The sequence below is a fragment of the Pinus tabuliformis genome, chromosome 3_2 (assembly GCF_031772625.1).
Source record: "Pinus tabuliformis cultivar Carrire ecotype Pingquan chromosome 3_2, CPIR1, whole genome shotgun sequence".
NCBI lineage: Eukaryota > Viridiplantae > Streptophyta > Pinopsida > Pinales > Pinaceae > Pinus > Pinus tabuliformis.
In genome coordinates this window covers 211,900,979-211,921,528 of record NC_142302.1, presented here as the reverse complement: position 1 = coordinate 211,921,528, position 20,550 = coordinate 211,900,979, and the positions used below count along the sequence as shown (strand labels likewise).

General features: G+C 37.2%; 1 protein-coding gene across 1 annotated transcript in view; it reads right to left on the bottom strand.

Annotated features, from left to right (window-relative positions):
• The window catches only part of LOC149180495 (Ribophorin I), a 51,417-nt gene that overhangs the window by 12,757 nt on the left and 18,110 nt on the right, over positions 1-20,550 (bottom strand). Inside the window, exons 2-8 of the mRNA XM_089416141.1 lie at positions 20,224-20,268; positions 19,474-20,105; positions 19,222-19,369; positions 18,842-19,021; positions 18,092-18,160; positions 17,867-17,956; positions 4,539-4,697 (exon numbers count right to left, since the gene is read on the bottom strand). Of these exons, the coding sequence (XP_089272267.1) occupies positions 4,539-4,697; positions 17,867-17,956; positions 18,092-18,160; positions 18,842-19,021; positions 19,222-19,369; positions 19,474-20,105; positions 20,224-20,268 (1,323 nt within the window). The remainder of the gene's footprint in view (positions 1-4,538; positions 4,698-17,866; positions 17,957-18,091; positions 18,161-18,841; positions 19,022-19,221; positions 19,370-19,473; positions 20,106-20,223; positions 20,269-20,550) is intronic.

The following is a 20,550-nucleotide window of genomic DNA, read 5'->3' as shown; positions in this document are numbered from 1 at the left end:
TTGAGAGCCCTCCTAAGGGAGAAGTGTGCAATTCCAGAAGAATATTTTGTTTGAGTTGGGAATTCTTACAGACATATAAGCAATCTTTGTACCGTAACAAATCATATTTCCAGCTAAATTTATCAAAGGTATTGGGATCTTGTTGCAACTTTTGAATGAGTGCCCACACTTCATCATCATTCTTCCATTCATCCCTTGCTTCATTTATCCAATCTGGTTGGATGATAGAAATGGCACAAAGCAATGCTTTCACATCCTCACCCTTTCTTGAGAGTGCACCTGCAACAACATTTTGGTTCCCTTTTTTGTATATGATTTCAAAGTCATAACCCAACATCTTTGTGACCCATTTTTTATGCTCTTATGAAGATAATCTTTGTTCTAAAAAGTATTTAAGACTATCATGATCCGTTTTTACCTTGAAGTGTCTTCCCATTAGGTAAGGTCACCATTTCTTAAGTGCATGTAGTATTGCCTGCATTTCCTTCTCATAAATAGCTTTGTATAAATACTTTACTTTGATTGGACGACTTTCAAAAGCAATGGGTCTTCCTTCTTGCATTAAAACAACACCAATTCCATTTCCTGAGGCATCACATTCCACAATAAAGGTTTTTGTGAAGTCTAGTGTAGCTAAGACCGATGCTTGGCACATTGCCTCTTTAAGATATTCAAAGGCCTTTGTTGCTTCTGGAGTCCACAAGAGCATCCACCCTTATCCATCCTTAGCATCTTAATTTTCTTCTGTCTGATTTTCCACAAGAGCCTTAAACTCTTTAAATTTGTTAAAGATTTTTAGATTTCTTGCTGAGTGCAACTACCTAAACCACAAATAAAAGGATGCTAGCACACTGTATCAATTGATTCCATTGAATAATGTTTCATATATTTTACACCACCCATGTATCATTTCTTTAGTTTTCCATCAGAGATGCTATTCTCAGAAAACAGAAAGAATGAGTCAACCAGAATTTTACTCATTTTTAAGCTTTAACTACAATTGAATTACCTCGACTTCCCAAATCTACAATTACATCAGAAAATGAAATTATTTAATTCTACGCAGGATACATTATCCCATACATTTATGTTAAACAAAAAAATAATCCTCCAAAAGTAGCCTTATCCATTGAAACATCCTTCAAAGACTTACAAACGTATATTGTAGTTCCATGCTCTATTACTCAACTTTTTCACATTATAAATCCACTTTATACTCTATTCAAGCTCTACACCAGACTTTACCTTCTTCCCAAATGGTTATTCAGATTCGCCTCAGATTACCTTGGAATATCCACATCTTTCTTGCATGCTGTGCAACTCTTGTGGATTATGCACCCCCTTTTGTGAATTTGCAGTCCTGCATTATCTTTCTTTACAACTTCTTTTAGCATTCTCCTATTTGTAGAAACCACTTACCTTTTTTAGAGAATTATATTTCTTCTGAACCCCCCTGTCTTGTCAAATCTAAGCATTCCTCCATTACAAAAAATAGAATTTATTCATCTTGTTTGTGGGTCTATGCTCACACCTCATAAATAAATTGAATTTCATGAGATAATCCAACCCATCATGCATGTGCCTCACAATTATGCATGCCACACAGCCTTCAAAAAAAAATAATGTTATCAAGCATTGTGTACACACGTCTATAAAGTGATATTAGTTTTGCATTTAAAAGGCAACATTTTCTCACTGCTTGTTCATAAGATAACTAGGATCATCCCCTTAGAATCTAGATGTTTGTGTTTGACCTATATAACATGAGAAACTCTACATGTGTAGGGTAGTACCCCCAGCCACTTTTTCCATCCAAGAATTAAATGCAATCATTTAAGGACTTTTATCTAGACATATAGTTATCAACAACTGATTAGACAATTAACAGCTAAATTGCTAATCAGTGTTATCAAAACCACGAACCAAACCCACCAAATTCAACTGGTCTTTCACCCAAGCCATCTTAAATTAGTTTATTGAACTGGTTTGCAAGATCAAACTGGCCATTTCAAGTAACAATCCAAAATACTAAAACTAAAAATACAAAGAAAATCCTCCCAACCCCAAAAAGAAACCTAACAGCCTTCTTTCTCCAGACAACTTCAGCCTAGTCATGTCATCCAATCAACCTCCTTTTTGGGATTATAGCGCCTCAAAGTTTATGTATTTTATCTCAAATATATCTTTAAACTTATATATTGATGTTATTTTGCTATTTGTGCCAGTACATACCATATAAATCAACAGACTTTGCTTATTTGGTGTCGCAGTTGGTATCGTATGTTAATATACATATATATAGGAGAATTTGAAGATTTTATGTATTTTTATTCTACCTGTTCTTTGACCAATTTTGGTTCAATTCTGTCCACTTCATAATTTTGGGGTAAATCTATTCTAGTTTGGCTCCAATTCTGATAACTTTTCAGCTAGTCAAATAGCCCGAGGGTGGATAGCACTGATGATGATGCCCCTAAAATCAATTGAATTGAAAATGTCACCATATCATCTAATAAGTAAGATTGCACAAATATTGAAGATCTATGTTGAATAGTACAAGCCACCATTTTTTAATACTTTTCCTCCATGCCCACTCTCAGCAATGAGTGATTGTTGCTTCAAAGTTCAAACCCAAAGGGCATAATAAACAAGGTAAAGCCCCATAAAACCCGTCAAATATCCTCAATCAACAATGTTGCTTCAAACCCAAAGAACTATATTATCTTAAGCTCCGTAGGGTACTAGTCAACAGACCACCTTGAGGCTTGAATAACTGACCAAAACAATCCACTATAAAGGATTGTTCACTATCTTTGAGTTGATGTATCTGAAAAAATCAAGAGTTTCTTCCTTGCTCAAGGTGACAAAATGTTGAATGTTCATTTTGCAAATGAGTTGACCTTATCTTCAGAGTTAACTCAACAATAAACCTATGGAATCTTTCAGTCTTCGGATAGCTTATTGCAAGCTTTTAAAGCAAATGTATGCAAGAACAAAATCAAACAAAATCAATATTATATATATTATATATTTGCATGTGTGTGTATAGAAAGAGAGGTATATATAGAGAGCGGGGAGGAGAAAGAGAGCTGGGTGATATAATTGGACACCATCCCAAATTGATTCAGTCCTACATATATAATAGTCAAAGAAGGATCTACCATCCAATATTTGGGAATCGTCTCACCAATGTCTTTGAGTGGAAGGAAAAACATAAAAATGGGATAGTAAGGTATTTTATTGGCACAATATTTAATTTCCTAATTAATCAAAATACTATAGTTGGAAAGGATTATGCAAAACTACATATGGACATTTACCCTCCTAGAAAAGGATTGACCTGGCTCACAACTAATTGATAATAGTTCTGAAGGAGTGGCATTTGATCAAGTCGTCTCTTAATTAATTAAGGATCTTAGTTGTAATGAATGGCAAGTTCTGATAAAATATGGAATTATGGTAGCTAGGCGCAAATCTGGCCATATGGGTAGCTTCAATATTGGTGTTGAAGCATATTTGGCATGATAGTAGGTAGTCTCCAGAGTCTAACCATCTCTAATGGAAATATTAAGGCCTGGCAAAGGTTTAAACCTGGGAAGATGTAGCATTTTCTGCTCCACACTAAAGACTTGTGCATGATACCTAGGTTGGTAGAGAAGTAGAAGTAAAAGAACTTGACCTGTTTGCATGCTATGTGGAATCCAAGTAATTATGTTTGAAACACCGAGAGATATCTCTAGGAAGCTAGTCCTTCATAGGAAGCACATATAAACTTTAACAGTCTAGCAATAAGATTGTAATCTAATACTCTAATACCAACTTTGTATCCTGCCTTCTTCAAATGGTTGGCTTCTGATGCTTAAGTCTAGGATCCAACCATGAGGGCTAAAATAAATCACATTCCAATGTGTGAGTGCCCTGACAGATTCATCAACCACAGGAACCAACAGAGTCTAATAAAATGATATGCCGAAAGCCTGAAAACAAAGAAAAACTGAAAATAATGTTAATTCAATAGATGGTACAATTATAGAACTCTGGTTACCTCGGTTACACAAGCTTCTCAGAGGAGCATTCAGATTTAAAGGTAAAAAATCAAAATTCCAACTATCATGTGCCTAAATTCTAAGCACTTATTGCCTAATCATTAATGCCTTTTTAACTATAAATCTTGAACCGCACTTAAGAGTACACTAATTCGTCCATTGCATTAAATGAATATGATCATTTAATTACCTGCAATTTAGTAAAGCTTTTATGGCCCACCCTGTATCCAAACTCTATAGTAGACTAACTCATAAATATTAATTTCAATCATTACTATATGGCAGGTTTCAGATTAATTTCAGTCATAAGAACTTTGAATTCACGATCATTGTCCACCCAGACCAAACTCATGTCATTGAGTATTTTAAATAAAATACAACTGTCAATATCATGCATCAATAGTATATGAACAATACATTCAATTGCCAAAGAAAACATGCAAGAGATTTCAATGGGCGCACACTATAAATTAACTAGTCCAGGATACGCACCTCTTCTCGCTGCAGTTTAGCAAGGTATGAAACTGATGACTTTGAAATTGAAAAATCGGAATGTGAATACAATATGCAAGCCAGAAAGAAGCAGAAGAAACCGGTGACCAACATCAGTGGCTCTGCTAGCATTGAAATGGTACTAAATTTATAATAAACCTGAGAAAAGGAGAAGTTTTAATTAGGCAATTATCTTGCTTTATGCAAAATATGAAAAAGTTCCATCTTCTTCTCGACTTTAACTAAAGCATTTATTGGAATAGCCGAAGGATGAAAAAATATAATTTACATCATAGTGGTTATTGTTTGGATCTCAACCTCATTATGGGAAATTACAGCCTAACTCTTCAAGTTAGGGATATCATTTTTGCAATTTTTCTTTCTTCGCATAGCATCAAAGAACTAACTGACCAGAAATTTTCAGTAAAATAATAGTCCCATTCCATGTGTAGAAAAGTTAATGTTGACGAATTTTAAAGTGCTTCAGTCCCAGATGTTAATTTTTATGTTTAGACATATCTTGTTGAGCTATCAAGATATTGTCTCACAGAGGGTCTGCATATTTCTCATAGAATTTCCACAAACTGGCAGGGCTTATGGTTCCCAGCTGACATTCCTCACAACAAGGTTATCACTCCTTGACATTCATAACCTGAAACAAAATTTAACCTCAGAACTCATGTTCCTACCATTGCAAATTCCGCAAGAATGATTGATATTTTGGATTGTTTCAAGGCTGTTCTTTCCATGCATATCACTCTGTCAATGGTGAAAACTTTGCACTCCCTTTCCTGTGGTTCTACTTTAAGATCAACAAGTTATATAGCTGTGGCAAAAGCAGGACAGAAATAGACAAAAGTCTCCAAGATACAGATACAGGACAGCCTGTGGAATAAAGCCTCTCTTGGGAGTGAGTCATATGCCTTTCAAAAATCAACAAAGCAGCAAAAGACTTTCTAAAGTTGATTCAAGAGAGGGAGACTTCAACAATTGATTCAATAAATTTAAGAATGAAACACTATTGAACATCACCCAAAAAATGGTGAAGATAAAACGTGAACAATGATGTTCCTCCCTCTCATGAATAATGGCCTCAAAAAGGTCAGTTAAAGCTATTTTTGGAAGTACTCTTGCATTCACTAGCACCGCCTGCCCAATCTGACTCTGTACAACCAGTCAACCTGACTCCATCTCCCTGGATATAGTCCAGACCATAGTCCATTGTGCTCTATAGGTATCGTCAATTCGTAACATATGTTTCACAACCACTGAGTGCACCCTCCTGTTGAAGCCCCGAAAATCGGGTCTACAACAAGGGAGATACCCACCCAGTCCGGACCTTGGTTAGCAGCTCCTTTTCCGTTTGATATAGTGGGTCCGACTGGGGATATGGGACCAGTTTCCCAATATATGTGTGTGTGTGTTGAGAATTGATATTTCTTTCCTAATGGTTTCTAAGTAAAATGCTTTTTATTCTAAATCTAATCTAACAACATGCAATTGTATTCTAATAAACAGAAATATCTAATTCTAAACTAACCCGGGATGTAATCTTTCCGTTATGCAATCTAAAATGATTTCAAATGACAGTTATTAATAAAGATCATTCAACTGTTATGAGAAAAGAATTCAATAAAGATAAACCATTTCATATAAAAAGTTAGACGAAACAGTTGTGAAAAACATATCGCATAGTAAGTTACTCATATACTAAGCATAAATAAATAGCTATCACCGTACAAAAGTACCAAATGATAACTCAAGCATTTAAGCATTCATATATAAATCATTGAACATGAATATCACCATAACACATAAGCAGAAACAATTAAGAGATAAAAGTACCATTTATAACTAGTTCTACTCATGAGCTCCAGCAATAATGATCTATTTCTTCTTAATCCAACATCCACTAAGAGTACAGAAGTGCAACATCAGTAGTAGATATTAAATGCAGATATCAATAAATCCTGTTCCATTCATTCATCAAAACCTCCTCGGAGGGTGCAAAAGTGCATGTTTTAAGGACAAGTTTTTGATAAATTTCTGGACCCTTCTCTAAATGCATGAGAAGGGTTTAAATACTACTAACTAATTCTAAAAATAATTTATTACAAAAATGTAGAATGCGGTTTAAATGACCGTCCTCATTTCAGGCAAAAATAAAGCAAAATTAAAACTAAAACTAAATCTAAAACTAAAACTAATAACTAACTATCTATGTATCTGTTCCTTGAAGTCGCAAGCGTTCAGCATTTGCTTGAGGAGAGTTGGCTGGCCGACTTTCGACTTTAGCTGTCCTGCGAAAACAGAATCGGCAAGAGCTGGCGCTATCTTCTCAACAGAATTGATGACACATTTGAGAGTCATGGACTGGCTATGTGGTTTTACCAAGTACGCCCAGTAAGAATCCCAATTCAACTTGGTTAACCTTTGGATTGATTCTGCCTTTTCTTGAGCCTTTTGTCTCCAGCTTGTTTATAGACGTTGTACATTTGGTAGATATTTACATACCACTTGATGATATATCTGATAAATATCACCGGTTTTGAGTCCCAGTTTTACTTTCTGTATTTAGCACTCTTTTCCTACAAATTTCCGCGCTTATAGTGGACTGAGCAATTTGAGGCTTCCCTTCTCGAGGGGTTTTGAATTAATGGTCTTTAATTGATCATCGGGATGGACCAAAACTTGGTTATAGCCAGAGAAACCATCCAAGAAGGACATTAATTCTGATCCTGCAACTCCCTGCAATATTTGCTCCATAGGAGGCAAAGGAAAATTATCTTTTTGGCAGGCTTTGTTCAGATTTCGAAAGTCAATGCAAATTCTCATGTCTTCGTTCTTTTTTCTAACGGGAACCATATTGGAAACCCATTGAGAATGTCGTACGGGAAAAACGATTTTGGCTTTCAATAGCTTATTAAGCTCAGATTTGATCTGGTTTTCTAAATTATGATGGATCTTTCTCAGTTTCCGTTGCACAGGTTTTTCATTGTTTATCATTGGATAGTATGTTGGATATAGAAGTGTCATAAGTCTTAAGTTCATCGTAGTTCCAAGCAAAGATATTTTTGTATTGTTTCAAGAGACGAACATATGCTAGTTTTTCTTCAGGAGCTAGACCAAGGCCTAGGTTGATATTTTGTGGCTTGGTATTAATTCCTAGATTTACTAATTCATAGTTCAGAGTTGAACTTTGAAGCTTTGAATTGGTAGATCTTTTGAATCAATCTTTCAAATCATATAGATCTTCTAATTTGACTACTGATTTTGGCATAGCATTATTAGTGCTATCTTGTTGCAATTGTCTGTCATGTTGGTCCTCATCAATCATCTGATTAGTATAAGATCCCTCAGAGGTGAGGAAGCTTACAATATCAGGATCATCGTTGAAAATTCTCCAATTTGGAATGTTATCAGGAATCGAGGGTCTAAAGATTAATTCGATTGAAAATCTATCGGGGCTAAAGTCTTCTGAGGGAATGAGCTTGGAAGCTACGTTTACCAATAGGTCAACACTAGCATTTTGGATTCTAGGAATTGATGGAATATTAAATGCTATAAAATGTTCAGTCAAATCTTGTACTAAAAATTGGTAATGCTTTAAATGACCTGATAGACAATGTATAGTATTCCATACCTGTCTGGTAACATTTTAAGAATCTCCGAAGACTTGTAGATGTTTGATGTCTAATCCGATTGCTTTGTATAATCCTTGGACTAAAGCCTCGTATTCTGCAGTATTAGTGGTGCAATCGAACTCGAGTCTACAATTTAGCATAGTTTTGTTTCCTTCTGGGCTAACTAATACGCATCCTGCTCCTGCTCCTTCATTAGACTTAAAACCGTCAAAAAATAACTTCCAAAATAAAGATTTATTTACAAAATTATCTATAAAATTAATACATTTAGAACTATCTATTTGAGAAAAAATTTCTACTTGAGATAAAACAATTCTGTTTTAAGTAAGGTGAAGTGTGAGCATTAAAATTTCCTAGGAAAGAATCAACAGAATAGTTGCCAATTATATTATTGTTGTATGCTACCGGTTCATTTTCTCCTTCCAATTATGTTACTATGTATTTCTGATGTCTTTCTCGCTCAACCTTTATCTAATTTGGCTTACCATTGTAAGGGAGCCACATGCGACCAATCGGTTGCAAAGTATCCATGAAGCTTTTCTAACCAATCCCTGCTAAAAATTAAGCCATAGAATTCTAGAATGTCTGCAACTAAAATATCGATAACTTGACATACCTTCGGATTAGATGATAGCCTTATAGTAACCTGATTTAATTCGCCGATCACTTCAACTTGCGACGGATCCAGCTGTACTATGCACACGAGATTTTTGAGGTTGAAAGTTCAACTTTGCACAAATCAATTTAGGTAAGATATTGGATGAGGCTCCTGAATCCACTAAACAATTATGCAAATTTTTATGGAAAATTTCATAAGTAAGAAGAAATGGCAGAGTATGAGATCTTGACCTTCCTCCAATTAGAGAAATGTCATTTGGATCAACTTTGTTAATTACAGTATTTGGAGGTCTTCCCATCTCATGAGAAGCTTGCGAGATTACAGTGGCAGGCAGAGGTGCAACTGGTACTCCATGCAATTCTTTCAAAAGGAGCTTTTGCTGATGTTTTAACTTGCTCAATTCATAAAAAGTGATGTTAGCCCTAGTCTTCTTCATGTCTTCTATGATATTATACTCAATTTCATCCGAAACAATCAATGTTTTAGATGGAGTTGGTGAATCTGTTTGGACTGGGCTTGTTTGAGTCGCTTTGGATGTCGTTTTCTTGGCTGCAACTTTATCCTTAGGCGTTGAGCTTGCACTCTTTGGCTTAGGAGTAGATTGAGGAGGATCAAATTGATTTCTACTTCGAGTACTAACTGGCGATGCCTCTTGATCCTCTTCATCAGGGGGGATGAAATCCCACATACTTTGTAACTCTACAACTTCTTCTTCATCAGTAGGTACGTCGGTAGTAATTTCTTCTTCTTCTTCTTCATTAGTAGGTATGTCGGTAGTAATTTCTTCTTCTTCTTCTTTTGATTCAGCATTTGTAATAGCATTAGGAGGCTTTGAATCAATCGAGGGATTTCTTCTATAAGGCTTGTAAGGCTTTTTAGAAGAAGTCTCTTCTACTTGTTTCTTTATGTCAACCATTTCGTTAGACATGGTTTTCAAATCTTTTTGCAATCCTTCTAAATCAAATGGGTCTTTGGGCTGTTTTTTCTTTGGATCTTCTTTGAAAGAAACTTTTTTAGATTTACGTTCTTCAACGGCGTTTTTCTTTTCTAGAGCTATGATGCGTTTCTCTACCGCTATTGCTCCCTTCATATTGTCAGCTAAAGTTGTTTTGTTAGCTCTATCCACAAAGAATGCTATGTTTGATGGTAAAGCAGAGATGTACCATTCACTTCGCACTTCTTCGCTTGGTTTAGAAGCAATAAGAATTTTGTTCAATAGTTTATTAAAACGCGAATTAAAATCTTTGATAAGTTCCTTTGACTCAGCTCTAAGGTTAGACAGGTCATTGATTAATGTTGCAGTGGACCTGTCATCACCAGACTTAGTCAAGAATTGTTCTTGGAAGATTTCCCAACTAGTAATAGACCAAGATGGTAATGAGAAATACCATGATCCAGCTGCTCCTTGCAACGTGCAAGGGAAAAGTCGAACGACAGCGTCTTCATTAGTGACCCCATTGAGATTTATGGATAACATAAAATTATTTATGTGTTCTTCTGCTAACATGTCTGCTTCAAGATTAAACTTAGGCAGCCATTTTTCAGGATGGGCCGGTATTTGACTCAAGGGCGCAGGCATTAACACTGCCCCAGGGTTATTCCATGGCATTTGGGCCATCATTGAACTGCTAACAGACGAAAGTGCAGAAGATGATCCCTGTAGTTGGGAAGATGAGGATATTACAGTTCCAGATGTTTGAGAAGGAGATGTTGAAGTTCCAGTGGTCTGATGGACGATGATTTGAAGTGGAGGAGTGGATGGTTGACTTCGCGATGGGGAAGTTGAGATGGATGATGATGATGAAAGAGTCTCACTATCAGACCCTTTAAGTGATTTCCTTACTCTCTTCCTTGTAGGTAGGGGTAACTCAGTTGGCTCAATACCAAACTTTTCGCTCTTTAATCTGGTGAGAGGATGAGCAGGATTATATTGCGAAGTCACACTGCCTTGAGATTTATCAGATCTTTGAGGTGATATAGAAAATCGCTGAAGTTTATGAATTAAAGATTCAACTTCAGGAGGTTCAATAGTAGATTTCTCTGAAATGTCAGGGTTTGTGGCAGTGGTTGTTGTTCTTTCGACTTCTTGCTCAAGATTTACAGATTCTAAGTACGATGGAGAAGTCGAGGGAGATGGTGAGGGTGATTTACTCTCAGAATGGTATTTAGATTTAGACTTACTTGCCATTCATAGTTCGGGGCCCTCCTTCTAGCGCCAAATATGTTGAAGCCCCAAAAATCGAGTCTACAACAAGGGGGATACCCACCCGGTCAAGACCTTGGTTAGCAGCTCCTTTTCCGTTTGGTATAGTGGGTCCCACTGGAGATATGGGACCAGTTTCCCAATATATGTGTGTGTGTTGAGAATTGATATTTCTTTTCTAATGGTTCCTAAGTAAAATGCTTTTTATTCTAAATCTAATCTAAAAACTTGCAATTGTATTCTAATAAACAGAAATATCTAATTCTAAACTAACCCGGGATGTAATCTTTCCGTTATGCGATCTAAAATGATTTCAAATGACAATTGGCAATAAAGATCATTCAACTGTTATGAGAAAAGAATTCAATAAAGATAAACCATTTCATATAAAAAGTTAGACGAAACAGTTGTGAAAAACATATCGCATAGTAAGCTACTCATATACTAAGCATAAATAAATAGCTATCACCGTACAAAAGTGCCAAATGATAACTCAAGCATTTAAGCATTCATATATAAATAACTAAACATGAATATCACCATAACACATAAGCAGAGACAATTAAGAGATAAAAGTACCATTTATAACTAGTTCTACTCATGAGCTCCAGCAATAATGATCTATTTCTTCTTAATCCAACATCCACTAAGAGTACAGAAGTGCAACATCAATAGTAGATATTAAATGCAGATATCAATAAATCATGTTCCATTCATTCATCAAAACCTCCTCGGAGGGTGCAAAAGTGCATGTTCTGAGGACAAGTTTTTGATAAATTTCTGGACCCTTCTCTAAATGCATGAGAAGGGTTTAAATACTACTAACTAATTCTAAAAATAATTTATTACAAAAATGTAGGATGCGGTTTAAATGACCGTCCTCATTTCAGGCAAAAATAAAGCAAAATTAAAACTAAAACTGAATCTAAAACTAAAACTAATAACTAACTATCTATGTATCTATTCCTTGAAGTCGCAAGCGTTCAGCATTTGCTTGAGGAGAGTTGGCTGGCCAACTTCCGACTTTAGCTGTCCTGCGAAAACGGAATCAACAAGCGTTGGCGCCATCTTCTCGGCAGAATTAATGACACATTTTAGAGTCATGCACTGGCTATGTGGTTTTACCAAGCACGCCCAGTAAGAATCCCAATTCAACTTGGTTAACGTTTGGATTGATTCTGCCTTTTCTTGAGCCTTTTGTCTCCAGCTTGTTTGTAGATGTTGTACATTTGGTAGATATTTACATACCACTTAATGATATATCTGATAAATATAACTGGTTTTGAGTCTCAGTTTTACTTTCAGTCTTTAGCACTCTTTTCCTACAAATTTTCGCGCTTACAGTCGACTGAGCAATTTGAGGCTTCCCTTCTCGAGGGGTTTTGCCTGGTGATGCGTGATTAGCGCTAGGCGCTAATATTGCATCGGAAACTGCCTCCGTTTCTTGATCTGGGCTTCCTTGGTGTGATTTTCGCCTCTATAGCGCTTTTTGTTAGAGGATATAAAGCTTAAATTTTGTGGAAAGAACGACTTATACATTCTTGGTTCTGAGTTTTGAATTCTCTATACGTGATATTAGCACTATCTAGTATCCATTTAACCATGTCCGTATACGGGAGAATTTTGGGCCTCGCCACTATCCTGTGCAAGAATGAACATGCTAGATCTGTAATAGATGCTTCTCAAGACCCGTGTGAGTCTGCGGTAGCCGTAACCTCCATTACCTTGGGATCTTCTTCCTCAAGTAAACTATACATGCCTTCCCAAGTAGTAATACCAGCGTCTTTGTCACAGGTGGTGTCTGTGTACAAGGGAGTCATCTCTTTATCTTTAGAACTGGGAGCTTTACCCTTCCTTCCCATAATATCTTGAACTCCACTCTATATACTTCTCAGCTCTTCGCTCCTGCAGTTTACAAATGAGGTGAGAACGATGATAAGAAAAGGTGACAGGAAAGCTTTAAATGCGAAAAACATATAAAATATATTGCCTTACGTGAACTGACTCCTTGATAAGATCAAAACCATATTTCATTAATGATTGCCAACTAACTCATTGATTAACATTAACGCGCATAATCGGGCCTCGATTTATGGAAAAAACTTTTTCAAACAACGAGCCATGAAGATCTGCGATAAGGCGATTTTGCGATTTTGAAGATCTTAAGGCGATAAGAGCATAGATCATCTCTAAGAAGATGATACATGAGATCAGTTGAAGACATGCTGCTTCAACTGATTCTCCAAGGTGACTCCTTCACCTATCGTTGTGTTGCATTTCGTCATCATGTTGCACCTTACAGCACTGCACCATGCTGCACCCATCATCACTATGCTGCATCTCATCACGCTTCATTAATCATGACTGTACCCATCACTGTACTGCATTATGTGCCATTGTTGGACCATGTTGCCATCCTGACCTATGTGTTGGTTGCACCTTGCTTGCTTGTTGTCCCTTTCTTGCTTGTTGTCCCTAGCATGCTTATTGTCCTTAGCATGCTTGTTGTTGCATGCTAGTTGTCCCTTGCATGCTAGCTGTAACATTGCATGCTTGGTGTATTTGATGCTAAGTACCATACAGCTGTCCCAATGTTAGTTAGTTGTCCCTTGCATGCTGCTCTCCTTCGGAGACAAATGCTCCAACAGTTTCTGGCAGTTCCGGCTTTTCCGACAGTTCCGGCTTTTCCAACAGTTCCGGCAATTTTGGCTTTTCCAGCAGTTCCGGCTTTTCCAACAGTTCCGGCTTTTCCGACAATTCCGGCTTTTCCGACTTTCTGCCCTCTAGATCAGGGCAGTGTTATCCCTTAGGATCTCTCCTCCTACTAAAACCCAAAGACAAGTAGAGAGAGGAAGAGATCCCAAGTGTGTGATGATGAAGTGTCCAAATGAGGAGAATGCTCCTTGTATTTATATGCAAAACGTTAAGTTGAATAGACATGATTGTTGGGCTTCTAAGCCTACATAAGTTGCTGGTCGACTTTGACAATTTTTCCATAATCAAAATAAATTCATATCTCCATAAATACTTATCGGAATTAGATGATCTTTAGATCAATCCTACACCTCTCGATGAGAAGAATCTAGGAAAAATATCAGTAGTCACAAATAAGGTGATCCACATGGAGGTTGGCCCTGGTTGCCAATTTTAACAATAATGACCCAACTTTCCACAAGCAAAGCATTTCACTTTGCTTGTGTGCTTCTCCTTGACCTTCTGATTCCCATTTTGTTGCTTGGCTCCACTAGAAGACCCCGTCATGGCCTTCTTTTTTCCCTTAGCTATGAGGGCAACACTCTCCTCATCAACCACACCACGCTAACTACTACTCTTGGCACTCCACTTCGCCTCCTCCTGGATGAAATCATCACACATCCTCTTCTAGTATAGAAAATGCTCACTGGCCACAATGCCATATATGAATCCATCCCGCTACTTGGTAAAACCATCTAGTGCCATCATGACCAACTAGTCCTCAGGGATAACCTCTCCCACTGTAACCAACTCATCTCACCTGTGTGATCTTGCTAAGGTATGAGGTCATTGTGTCAGTCTTGGTCATCTTGGTGTTTCTTCAACACCATCTTCTTATTCTCATTGGAGCTTTGGTGTGGTGTGACTAGGGAATCCCACATCTTGTAGGCAAACTTCATCCCTGTCACATGAGGGAATAAATGCCCTTTAATAGCATTGAGAATGATTCTCCTTGCCTTCACATTATGCTTGTTAAAGTCAACCAACTGAACTAGATCAATGTGAGGTTGCACTGGATTCTCCACCATGTCCCACACCTCAACTTCCTCAAGCAGTAGCACCATTATCTCCTTCAAGGGGCCAAAATTACAAACCCCACTCAAACTGTCCTCCACCCTCAAACCAGTCGCCATGACCCTCACAACCAACGCAAACTCTCTGATCTGAGTGTCAACAACTAGCCTCAAACTCAACCACTGTTCTCTGGGTATATGTAGGCAAATTTTAGGTGATAGTTCATTGCCTTATAGCAGAAGGTAGCTTGCTCTAGGTTTTCTTGTCAACAGAGAAAGTGTGACTCTAGGTTCATAGGCTCTAATACCATGTAGAAATTTTCAAGATCTGTCGCCCTCCCACTTTCAGCTTATTTTGCATAAGTTTAATGCCCACAGCTCCAAACAAGTAAGTCTAGCATAAAAAACATTTTGCAAATTAGAAGAGAAACATGCAGGCTACTACTCTTTGTCTTTTCAGCTGGTAAGATAAATAAACATAAGGATACACAGATTTACACACTGATTTTTGGTCAACAATGACCCTAGAAAAATGCACAAGTGGAAAACCAATTTAAGGAGGATTTATTATATGCTTCTCATAAAAATAATTACAGAGATAATAACAACAATTTGTACTTAACTCTCGCTTGGGAAGGGAGCCATTGTCAGTCATTCTCCTTGATTTCTGGGCCACAGACTTTGCTTCTCTATCCAAAATCTCAGACTTCTATTCAGTCTTTGTTGCCTCGAAAATCGAGCTTTAGACTTTCTCTCCCTTGAAATTCGAGCTTCAATTCAGACTTTGGCTGCCTAGAAACTCAGACTAGTCAACCTTCATTAAATGCACAAATCTCCTAGAAATCCGCACTACCTGTCTTCTCTGTTTTGTCCCAAAATTCGCACTGACTGCTACAAGAGTGGCCTTGAGATTTGTGCAGAATGCTGCCTAGAAATGTGTGTAGCTTGTAGCTTTTCTCTGACACGAAAATCCTTCATCCAAACCTCTGTTTATACCTTGAACTGTGTGAGAGATGCTCTGGTTGTCTCCTCAATTTTTGTGCCCCTTCCTTGGGCTTGAACTCAGCCTCCTAGGAACTCGTGCTTGTCGTAGCAAGTGTTCTCAGCTGTAACTCTTCTCCTTCAGTCGTTTTCCTTCCCTTCTCCTTGCTCACTCCCTTCTCCAAAATGCTCATGTGAAGAATGAATGAGCTTCATAGCCTTTTCTCCCTTTTTGTCTCTCATTAGATAGGAGAACACGAACTCTATTGATCAAGGGCTGAGTTAGATCTCAGCCCATGAGATCAATGGTGGAGATCATTTCCCTCACTTGACCCCCTTTCTCATGTGGTCCCCCTCATTTAATGAACTACCTAGTCACTTTAATGTTTTGTAACTTGTACCTTTTTCTCCACATAAAGTTGACTTAAAAAGAAAGTAACTTTAATATTAATAGGTACTTTTGTATTTTTTCTCATAAAGTCACTTTAAGACACAAAGTGACATTAATATAAAATACCTAGACATGTACCACATAAAGTGACTTTTCAACATGACTTTAATATGACCCATAAAGTCACATGCCAAAAAGGTAATTAAAGTATCTTCCTACACAAAAAGGCTAATGCACTAGGAAGCAGCTCCTTGGTACCCTTATTATTTTAACAATTTGCAGATTTAATGGGTTTTGGCCAAGGTCAGAAGCACTACATCAATGGATTTTTATAGCATGGACCAAAAACTGTGACATTTATTTTTGTTCCAAAGGTTTTTTTGTGGTACAGTTTGATTCCCAGGAAGATCTAGAGAAAGTCTTGCAAGAAGGGCCTAGGTTTTGGAGAAGAGCAGGACTCTTCGTCGCTCCATGGTTTCCAGAGTTTGATTCTTCAAAAATGGTGTTAACAAAGATGCCAGTCTAGTTAAGGTTGAAAAACCTTCCTCTTCCATTTTGGCATCACAAGGGTACTAGAGGGCATTGCAAATACTCTGGGCACTTTTTAAAAAGCAGACAACGAAATAATGCAGCAAGGGTTATTTACCTTTGCTTGTTTATGTGTAGAAAAAAGCTTAAGCAAAGGTCTACCCAAATACAGCCTTTAGATTTCATGCATGCTTTCAAACAGCAGGTTTACAGGATTTTTGTCCACGAGCTATAAAACCTCCAAAAAAGAAAAAGAGGCAGGCCCGGAAAACAAAAGGTTGGCAGCCTTTTGATTCCACTTTTTCAGAGGATGAAGAAGAGGAAATCAAGTAGGATCCCCCACTACAAGATGCTATGAACACTCAGAATCCTAATGAACATGCACAACCCATGCAGAATGTACAAGAAACAGAACCGATCCAGGCATCTGAACACGTTGGAACTGTGGCGAGCAAAGAGGATGGGTTAGTGGGAACAAAGGGAGTCCATGTATCAAAAAGTTCTGACTTTGATAAAGAACACCCCCTTGTGTTGACTGTGTCTGAGTTGGCAGTTGTTCCTGTTGACTCATCTACATGGATCTGGTAGAAGGTCCAAAGAAAGAAAGGAAAGAAAGAGAAGCTAAGTGACTATTATAACACTTAACTTCTCTTCTGTATTATTTTAGTTTTAGAGCCGAGAGGCTGTTATCTGCTCTCACAAAACACTGGTCTTGTATATCTCGAATGCTTTCAAGCATCTGCAAAATGTAATTTTGTTCCTTTTTTAAGTTGCAATGAAATTACCATTTTTTCAAGGAAAAAGAAATATTAATTAATTCCAGAAAATTGTAGTGACTTGCATATTGCCACAGAGTTATTAGATTGCAATCAAGGATTTCCTAGGAATCATTAAGAATATGATGTGCAAAATGAATTTCGACATTACACTGAACATAAAGGTGAACTCTTTATTCTTTTGGCTGCCATTAAGACAATTCAGACATGCCTCTGACTCAATCGAAGAGTCTAACTTTCCCATACTTGATCGGACAAATCCATTTTTGGATTATGTGCAATCTTCTGCTATCAGCTATACTTTTGCAAGCATATTTTTATGGGGTTATCTATCCACAAGATATGGAACTATAACCTGGAGGCATAATCAAAAAATTAAACCTCTACTATGAGATGATAAGAATGGGCGAAGCAACTACCTGAAAGAACACATTATGTTCAGGCACCACATTCTTCTTTGATAGTACCACAACATTCCTTCCAATAGTGTCAAGATAGGAGTACTTTATCTGCAGTAAGGATCCCCCAAGAATATAACATAAAATGTTCTCCACATTGAATATGCCCAAACTGTACATCTCCTCAATGAAAACAAATATAAAATAGTTCACTTGGGACCATGATTTCCCACTGATAAATTATACCTCCCGATGTTGGTCTGCAGAAAAGGGAACAGAAGCATAAGGATCTTTAGATCCTTCTGGCAGTGCAACCTACAAGCATGCAGTAAAACAACAATGGTCATTACAAATAGGATTGTATGGCAAGTGAAAATTGAATGAAAAATACAAAAAATCTTAAAACAGGCCGATCCAAACATTAAATGCATATCTAAAAGAAACCAATCAGAACAAAGTGCTAGACAACATTAAAAAAACAATAATTTAGTCGATTTTAGTTAACTTTTGCCCTGGAGACAAAGAAAAGAGTTATAACATTGAAAATGTCAGTCTTTAAACAAAAACAGTCAGAATAGTAACTGCAAAGCAAAATGGAACAATAAAAATAGGCTATTTAAATTAGTTTATCAGTGGAGAAAGAGATCCCACTTCCACATTGAATATGAATCATGCATACTATGAGAAAGCGGACAAGGAATAAAGTTTAGTAGAAATGAATGCTGAATTATAGACAAATTGATCCTCAAAGATAGTTAAAATTTTTATTTTACTGTGAACTACCATAGCATTGGAATATGTACCAAGGAGAAAAGCAGAAGTAAAGGGGAACTTCTAATGAACTAAACTCATTGTGAACAAGATAAACACCTTTATCAAAAAAGGTAACTCACTTGCCCAACAAGGAACACTGCACCTTCTTGTTAACGTACCAATAAGTCATGGTAGAGGATACAAACTAAATTGGGTAAGGTAGTAAATGTTTATGCTTCTTACCTTCACAATAAGTTTATCAATGACCACATCACTGAATGAAGATGCAAAAGCAATATTAAGATAACGCCTGCCATCAGCTGCTTGGAAGAGAAAATCTTGTAGAGGTAAGCCGTAGCCTATTGTAAAAGTGGCTTGCCAGCCTCCAAACATAGGATATCGAGGTTCAATTTCCAGTTCTGTCTGCACTAAATAGCAGAGTCATCATGCATGGCAACCAGAAGTAACAGGCAATAGTCCACAGTGAATGGAAAATGAAAGGACATCATTAATGGCTTTCATGCTATCTCACCCTAATCAAATTTTCCCTGTCATCTTTTCCTTCTAAATCACAATAATTTGGTCAAAAAATCAAGAAGTGTGCCACAAATGGCATTTCTTACTTTTCTAGAGTCGGCGTTCAAATGTGAGGTAGAAATATTCCCAATTTCATCTCGGTAATAAACCGAATGTGCTCGAGGTGGCAGTCTTGCCACTAGACTCTTAAAAGATGATGCACCTCTAGCATTGGGTCTTGCTTGGTATTCAATCCTGTAAAAAAGGATGCGTGTAGGTGAGATCCCGTTTCCTTGCATATTTTTGGAATAATAAAAGATCAACACATTAAACAGAAGTTCACAAGAAGACTAGCTTACCTTGAAAAGCCACCTTTGATTCGAGCACCACCATGAAAAAGGTGATAATTTTCAGTTATCTGAACATTTCCCCAATGTGAAATTTCTATTTCTCGCACCAGCTCCTTGACAACTGCAAATGGTTGGTTATCTTCAAAGTGAACAATAAAGGGTGAAAATGAAAATGCAGCAAGATTCTCATATGGACCATATTTAAGTTCTGTATCCACCAATTTTGTGGGATCAACTTTGGAATATGATTCTATTCTAGGACTTGGGGTCTTGATGGTTGTAGTTTGCACTTTAACTAGATAAGGAGAAAGAAAGTAGGCACTGTCACGATAAAGAACAAGCTGAGTTTGTGCCTGAGAGATCTCTTCAGGGAAAGGCTTCACTGAATGTGTGAAGACTGAAAGCACTTCTATAGTTACAGTGTCACCCTTTTTTAGTGCCTTCACCAAAGAGATTGAAAATAAAACTATACCACCAGGTGCATCCTCTGATTGAGAAGGGCTTACTATAAGTGGAACAGAAACCTTATTTTTACCCTTTCCTTCAAGGGCAGCTGCTTTCAGATACGCCAGATTTTCAACCTGGTCAGGAGGAAAGGCAAGAAGAACTTCTGAAGTCGTACCCAAACCAGTATTTTCAACCTGAATCCAATGCAACAGTAAATGAAATGATGTGGATTAGCGAAAGCATTGTCACAGAAGAATATATTAGACATTGAAAAGACCTGTTGCCAGAATATTGAAAAGATTCTCTATCTACCTTCAAGGATGTAACAACCCGTACAATGTGTGATGTCAAGTCAATCTGCAACACAACAAGAGACAGTCATGTGGTATATTCTTGTGCAAAGAAATGTAATGCGAGTCTCTAAAGATAAGAAAATGAAACAACCAAGAAAATTTCACTGCCTGATAAAAAATGCTGTATACAAGCCCACATTCTCTAAGTACACAAATTTATCAAAAACTTCAGAAACCTCAACTCATGTAAAGTTGTTTTGTATTATTGACAAAAGTCCTGCTCAAAGCCTATTTTAGTTTCTCACAAAAAGATGATAATACATACTCTAAAGAAGAGAACATTTTC